Consider the following 7,469-nt stretch of genomic DNA (forward strand, 5'->3'; position numbering starts at 1 on the left):
GACGTTTCGGGGAATAAAACCCCTTTGCAAAGTGCAAGTGCAAAAATAGGCAACTCCTGCCCCCTGACTCCCCTGGATTAACTAGTAGTTAGGTAGTTTATATATAGATTTAAAAGGTTGAACTTGATGGACGTGTCTTTTTTCAACCTAATTTGCTATGTTACTATGCTGGGTTGCTAGGGTAAACTTGACCCTAGCAACAGATAAATGCAGAACAAAAAGCTAAATCATTTAAAACCACAAAACACTTTAAAAACGAAGACACATTGCCAATTGTCTCAGAATATCAGTTTTTGCCTTATACTTAAATCCGATTTGCAAGTGGAGTGTCCTTTAAACCTCCTACAAGTCGGTCAGCTCCACATAATTTGTTCTTTGTTCCTTCCTTTACAGCCATTAATTGTCACCGGAGCCCCTCATTTGTCTCCAAATTGAGTGTGAATAAACCACTTTTCATACAGGGTATGGGATATATAAGTCGCCTCAGAAATTGTTGAGACCCTCAGTTGGACAGGTGCAAACAAAAGTTGCGCCCCTGTCAATCTTACACCTCAACAAGTGAATAGCGCGTAGGTTGCGCCACCATATTGCGCTAAATCATTAGAGTCCAGCTGAGTCCAATAAACCAATAACTTCCCTCTGGGCGGGCTCGGTCCATGTGTATAAAAATATCCAGAGAGGAACAGGAGCGTGCAGACAGGATGCCTAGGAGGAGACAGGTAACGTGAGGCTACAGGAAGCCATTTTGTTTATGCGCTTTGGTTTTTATTTTGTTTCTCGCCGGATTATCAGAGCTTTCAGAGTGGGACTGTAAAGTGCAAGGCTCTGTATTAAACAACTTTGGGTTCCTTCCCAGACGGATCGCTATCTTGGCCATTGTTGCTCACAGATTATGTGCTATTCAATGGCTGCTAGCTATAGTGTAGGGTTACAATAAAGTGCCACATAGCGGGGTAGTAGGGATACATAAACTGCCACCTGGGGGATAGGATTACCAGACTACTACTTAATCCAGCAAGAAGGGCAGCACTGCTGCAACTGTATTTAGATCCAGTCGGTGCAGCCCCAAAACATTCATTTATTAGATATGTTAACCCTAATCTAGGACTATTGGCAACCATTAAAGGAAAACTATAACCCTCTAACAATGTCAGTCTCTAAAAAGATACCGAATAAAACCGCTTGTGTATATAAAAACCCTGCTTCATGTAAACAAACTGTTTTTTTAGTAGAATGTGTCATTGGGTAATCCTGAATAGAATGTTATTTATAGGGAAAAACATTAAAATATAGTAAGGCCAGTATTTTTTTTTTTCCAGGAAAGATGGTAACCCTAGGTTCAAGGCAATATTTACACATACATACACCAGTTTGGAAAGATTCTTTAATATGACACTTAATATCTTTTGCTTAAGTATTCATTTTGGGGGGGATAGTTTTCTGTCTTTAAAGAAAGTGCTGTGTGTGTATGTAGAGTAACGGTTTCAGCCCTGGCACAGGCATATTTCATATGTGCCCCCTGAGTCACTTGTATTGTAAACCCCTAATTCAGCCCCCACCCAACACACAGCTGGTATTGTCCCTTAATAGTAGGGTTACAATGGGACACATTGGGTGCTGTGTGCAAGTGTGTTTTCCTCTCTCAAAAGCAAATTCTAGGGATTGGGAAGGGGTGCAACTGCCAGCTTTCTGCTTGGTGATAATCCAGTAAAATGACCTTTGGCTTTATCCTTTTAACTTGCAGCCTCTCTCCTTTTAAGAAGAGGGGGACAGATTTACCTATTTAAAAAAAAAAAAAAAAGTTTGTAAGCAGGTAACTGCAGTAGGGCTAAGCAGGGTTTTATCTGATTCCAATGAATATAAATCAGAGTATTATCTTTCATTTTTTGGTCACCTTAACAGTGTTAACCCACACAGGTAAAAAAGTAAGCTTTTTGTGTAGAACTCTGCTGCCACATAGTGGTGCTTTCTTGCTATTGAAAGGGCAGATTTACAAACGGCTGGGTACTAAACACCTTGTGTGGGTGGCTGAAGGTGGGATATTTGTTACAGTAGTATTACCTGTATTGGTGCTGTTGCAGTAATACTATTGTCAGTATTTGTACTATATATTGTTTTCCTAGTATTTAGTAGTAGAAGTCTTCATATAAATAATCTTGGCAGTAGAATTTGCAGTACATAAGCACCAAAGCAATATTAGGCTTGTGGGGTCTGGGCCCAACTCAAAGGTGGGAGCTCATAGAAAATATATTGGATTAATATAACCATAACAAATTATGGAATTAGGTTTCACATGATTAAGTATTGAAATGATATCAGCCATTGTATTAATACTTGGCAAATTTGTTTGCAGTATTGATATTGGCTGTATATTGATTTTCTCTAACTAGAGCTAAAACATGCGAGTCGTGGCTTGTATCCTCAAAGTGGAAAGCATTAAAATAATTGCGCTTATTCACAGTTCAGCTCAGTCCACCCTCTGGTTATCAGTCTGCACTGTCATTCTAGATACACAGGTTATTGTGCAAAGAATACAAGAGAATCCCACTGTCGGACACAAGTGGCTTAACATCTGTTGTGCTACTGTAAGTTGCCAAACGCATTTGTTTTTTGCCCTCTGGAGGGATGTATCTGCTATAGTTTTGGGTTGGACTGATGTCTGTTGTCAAAAACCACCTCCTGTAATAAACAGACAAATGTCTTAGTGCCAAATATCTGTTTCTTGTGCTCCTGGTTAAATTGTACAGCATAGGTTTTGCATATGGGGCTCTGTTCTCCTTGTTTTACTTGAGATATATGTATGTTTTACTTCAGTTCTATTAAAGAATACCTGTCATTCCAGGAGCTGGGCCGAGCAAAGCCACCAGAAGCTATGGCACAGAAGAGCAGCAGGTTCTCCCTCAGAGTGGCTCTGAAGAAGACCCCTTTGTCTGAGAGCAGTGAAGAATCCTCAGAAGATGCAGACAGCTGTTCTTCTGAACCCCAGGCCTTGCCGCCACCACCAGTGGCCAAAAGCTGCTCTTCAGACTCTGAGGTGGAACAGCCAAATGACTTCTTACAGAGGAGAGCAAAGAACATCCGTGACAACAAAGCCATGGTTTGTGCTGTTGCCTCCAAATAACTTTGCACCTCCTTTACAACAAATGGGTCAATGTAGTGAAACTGCACTGGCATGAGGGGTAAATGGAGCAAGTGAAACCCTTCAATTATGAATGGTCTGACCTTATCATGGTGCCAAGAAGGTGAAGGCAGAGTAAATATCAACCCCTCTTTCCAGTTAACAGATGTGCAAGTGCTATATGTTCTTTTAAATTACCTCTAAGGGTAAGGGAATGCGCTAAGATTCTGGGAGATTTAGTTGCCTGGCAACAAATAGTCTCTTCTTCTGCCGACTTATCTCCTCAAAGCCTTCCCGCCTGCTAGAATCTAAATTGCAGGCAGGATGGCACTTTGTTGTCCGAAGATGCCTCATGAGGAAACTTCAGGCGACTTCGGAAAACAAAGCGCTCAGAGCCATCCTTCCGCCAATTTAGATTCTAGCAAGCAGGAAGGCTTTTCGGGGAGATTTGTTGCCGGGCAATTAAATGTCCCCGAATCTTAGCATGTGCCCTTACCCTAAAAAGTGAGTCTATTGCATGTGAAATGCTTGCATATAATGTCCTTTATGTTGTATATTTGTTAGTCAGACTCTAGATGAGGCTATATATGCAAAAATAAAGACCATACATAGACAAATAATGCCCTCCAGCCTGTTGACTGGTAACATAAGATGCCCAGGACTCCCCTTAACTGTGTAAGTTAGAGTAACTTGCAGACTAAAAACCAAGCTCTATAATGCATGGTACAACAATCTATATAGGATAAACAGAAGTGGGCTTCCTAGCCTGAGAGAAAAGCAGATCACCAGTAATTTGGATACAAACATCTCTTGCTATTAAGTTGTGGTAACCTTCACAGCAGGTTTCTAATTTTCAAGCAACTGAGGTTGGTTAACATATATTCTCTCCCCAATTTCACAGTTGGCCAAATTAATGGCAGACTTGGAGAAACTGCCAGGAAACCTACTGTCCGAAGATGGGAAGCAGGAAGTGAGTGGACAGGTTTGTATGCTTCTAAGCCCTTTGTTTCAAATTGCCCCTATTTATTATTCCTTTGTAAGTGCTTATAAAATCTTTTATCCCCAGAAGTCCAGGAAGCCTCCTCGTGCCTCTCTCAGCCAGCAGCAATTGAGAAGGAACCCGGAACGCACTAGCCGCCGCCAGACTCGCTCCATGGGAGGTGTAGAACCCACATCTCCTGACAGAGACAGAAGGCAGCACCTGATGGACAGACTTCAGGATGATTTAATGGCTGAGGAAGTAGGTGACTCACACAGGACACCATATTTGTTCAATGAGAAGCCCTTTTGAAAAAAATGTAAGCTTCAGTCTTGCAAAGAAATTTCTCTGCAGCATTTTCTAAGGATTATTTTAAGCTATAGGGTAGCCTTTGGCATGGCATTCAGAGTTCTATAGGGCCCTCACAGCAGATTTCAAATTACACCATAGGGCCAGACTGACAATGAGACTCGGTGCACAAAGTTTAGTGTATACTTCGGGCAAACTTATGCAGGTGAGGGGTGGCAGAAGCCCTCCAGGTAAGTTCATCTTGTGGGCCCAAGGGTCTCCAGTCTACCACATCAAGGAAGATGAGTCAAATGTCCTTCATGGATGCCTAACCACCAATAAACACCTTGCTCATATGATGCATAGGAAATGACTTTGTGGTGTTCGCTTGAGTGGAAGAATGAAATCCTATAATATAGATTTATTGTCCACCCCAGGAAGAGGCTCCTAGGAGACGTCGCCCCCCTCGTCCAAGTGCACTAACCATTCCCCATATTGTGCGTCCAGTGGAGGAAATAACTGAAGATGACCTAAAGAATGTTGCAGATTCTGTGAGGGATAAAGTCTACAACACTGTGCATGTAAGTTCTGAGCACTGGGTGAGGAAAAAAATACTGTTAGTGGATTGTTTGCCAAGCACTTATAAGATGTTGTAAACTGAAAGCTTTGAGGTAATTTTATTTTTATTTCATGAACCCAGGGCTCCACCTGCCACCAGTGCCGCCAGAAGACTATTGACACAAAGACAAACTGCCGCAATGCAGAGTGTCCAGGCGTTCGGGGGCAGTTTTGTGGCCCATGCTTGAGAAACAGATATGGAGAAGATGTGAGACAAGCTCTTCTGGATCCTGTAAGTAAAACTAAACCGCTTGGTGAGACCATGTCATGTGAATAAAAAGACCACTTTTCTAAATCCTACAGGGTCTTAATATTATTGATGTATTGAGAATGTTAAATGTGTAGCCATGAACTTGTCGTACAAGTTGTGGGTTTTTTTTAATATCTGAGGCTAGAAGTACCCGGGGTCTGCCAGGAGCACACCCATTATACCCAGGACTTGGTTTTTGAAGTGAAATACCTTTTTATAGCACTAACCATTTATGTGAGTAAATGTTCAGTATATAGACTTCTTATGCTGACCAAACTCTTCACCAGACTTTAAACGTTTTAGTTATGAGTATAGGTTTTTTGTTTTTCTAATCCATGCTACTAATAACAGCCTTGTGCTCCACTAAAGATCATTTTTGGGAATGCCTGTCTTGCTTGATGTTCACCTTCCAAACAATGTCTCTGGTGTTTCAATCTGACAGCTCCGTAATTAAATTTTGCAATACTTAGTCCCCCCCCTGCATCACTCTTGTAGTACATTTATTTATTTATTTTTCCTTGAACCAATTTCCCCTTAGGACTGGCGTTGTCCTCCATGCAGAGAGATCTGTAACTGCAGCTTCTGTCGCCAGAGAGACGGGCGTTCTGCTACTGGGATACTCTTTCCTTTAGCACGTTACCATGGCTATAGTGATGTACATTCCTATTTAAATAGGTAAGTATTTATATTTTAAAAAAGCCAATTTACCCACCTTCCTTTTGGTGTACCACCATAAGCTGGCCATAGAAGCAACGATACTATTGTACAAAAGATGACTTACCATTTTCAGACAGTGTATGGATTATTTTAATCTGGTTAGTTGCAGGTTGGAAGATTGGTTGTTTTGTTCATCTGATGTAGCCCAATACTGGGCAGCTTTAAACCTCATGTCTTGCTTGCCCTAGTACAAATTACCCTGACTGAGTGGGTATATATGGCCTATACTAGGTATTCACCCCCTCAACACTTTTTTTTTTTTTTTTTTTTTTCCCCCCCTTGCTTTGCAGCCTGAGAAACACAAAAGATGAAGACTCTGATGGCTCTTAATGTTTCACAGAAGTGGGAATCTGCACATTGTTCTTCTGTCTGTATTGCTATTCTTTAACCATTGCCTCTGTTTTTAAAGCACTTGTCATAATTTTTCTTTAATTGTTAAGGTGAATAAAAACTTGCACTTCTTGTATTGGTTTGTAATCCATTTTGGCTGCAGCAGATACATTTCAAGGGCTTTTTCCCTGAATAAACACATTGTGGAAAGATATGGCATATCAAGTTTTATGGTGCCATGTTTCTTTTTGTCCCACTGCACAAATCTACCACTGGGGCAGATTACTGGGCAACAAACCTACCCATAATGGCTGAACCAAGTGCAGCAGCTCTACCATTTGCAATTCCAGCAATCTCACTGCTAGGCCCCAAATTACCCTAGCAATCATGCATGGATTAAAATGAGACCGAAATAGGAGAGTTCCTGAATAGGAGTAATAAAAATAGCAACCATTTTGTAGCCTTACAGAGCTTTTTTTTTTTGGGGGTCAGAGACCCCCATTTGGAAGTTGGGAAAGAGCCAGAAGATGGCAAATTCAAATAAATATATTTAAAAAAAAAAAAGTTGAATTGTCCATTCTGTAACACTAAAAGTTAATGGAAGGCGACCCACCCCTTTAACAAACACATTTGCAGAAACTCTAGCCCTTGTGCACCTCCAAACCAAACATGACTTGGTACCCTTGGTGCAGAGAGCCAGTTGTGAGCACCATGACTAACTTTTCACATAATATTGTCCTATAGAAGTCTTGTCTCTGAGCCATCCACAGAAAACTATGTAAAATGCAATTAAAGCCTCCATTTCCAGCAGCTTTTTCTGGCTTTGCATACTCTTGATTGTTTTCAGATGGTAGTCACCAGCCAAAACTGCTGTCGGGCTTTAATTTTGTTTCCTTTTCTGGTAGATCTCCTCCTATTCATCTAACATTAGTCTTCATCTTCCAGTCTCTCAGCAGTGCTTGGCTGCTAACTGAAATAAGCCAGGGGGCTAAAAGCAACACAGACTATATAGGGGCAAATTTACTAACCTCCAAAAATTTGCCAGCGACGGCTTTGCGCATATCCCAACACTTTGCCAGGACAACGCTAATTCACTAAAATAAAGTTGTGTCCAGGGCGCTGAAGGCTGGCGAATTTGTGCTAGCATTACTGCGGCAAGCTAAGTTGCA

At 41.3% G+C, this 7,469-nt stretch overlaps 1 protein-coding gene across 4 annotated transcripts; it reads left to right on the top strand.

Annotated features, from left to right (window-relative positions):
* The first annotated feature begins 643 nt into the window (after positions 1-643).
* On the top strand, positions 644-6,436 carry XB5882685.L (provisional ortholog of cell division cycle associated 7 L homeolog). 4 transcript variants are annotated; one of them, XM_018247567.2, is made up of 8 exons: positions 644-719; positions 2,843-3,097; positions 4,020-4,100; positions 4,185-4,358; positions 4,823-4,966; positions 5,086-5,235; positions 5,792-5,928; positions 6,261-6,436. In XM_018247567.2, exons 1-8 carry the CDS (start codon positions 657-659, stop codon positions 6,298-6,300), a joined length of 1,044 nt encoding a protein of 347 aa, XP_018103056.1. In that variant the 5' UTR covers positions 644-656; the 3' UTR covers positions 6,301-6,436. The 4 variants fall into 4 exon arrangements, with proteins under 4 accessions (XP_018103056.1, XP_018103057.1, XP_018103054.1 ...); XM_018247568.2 differs by having other exon boundaries at positions 4,188-4,358; XM_018247565.1 differs by lacking the exon at positions 644-719 and adding an exon at positions 2,385-2,585.
* Positions 6,437-7,469: the final 1,033 nt, after the last annotated feature.

The sequence above is a fragment of the Xenopus laevis genome, chromosome 2L (assembly GCF_017654675.1).
Source record: "Xenopus laevis strain J_2021 chromosome 2L, Xenopus_laevis_v10.1, whole genome shotgun sequence".
Lineage (NCBI taxonomy): Eukaryota > Metazoa > Chordata > Amphibia > Anura > Pipidae > Xenopus > Xenopus laevis.

Bases quoted from the DNA above. Each gene is read 5' to 3' on its own strand.
- XB5882685.L (XM_018247565.1), top strand. From the start codon at position 2,400: ATGCGAGTCGTGGCTTGTATCCTCAAAGTGGAAAGCATTAAAATAATT. The intron at 4,101-4,184 runs GTTTGTATGCTT...TTTTATCCCCAG, and splicing joins AGCAGGAAGTGAGTGGACAG to AAGTCCAGGAAGCCTCCTCG. The intron at 4,967-5,085 runs GTAAGTTCTGAG...TCATGAACCCAG, and splicing joins AAGTCTACAACACTGTGCAT to GGCTCCACCTGCCACCAGTG.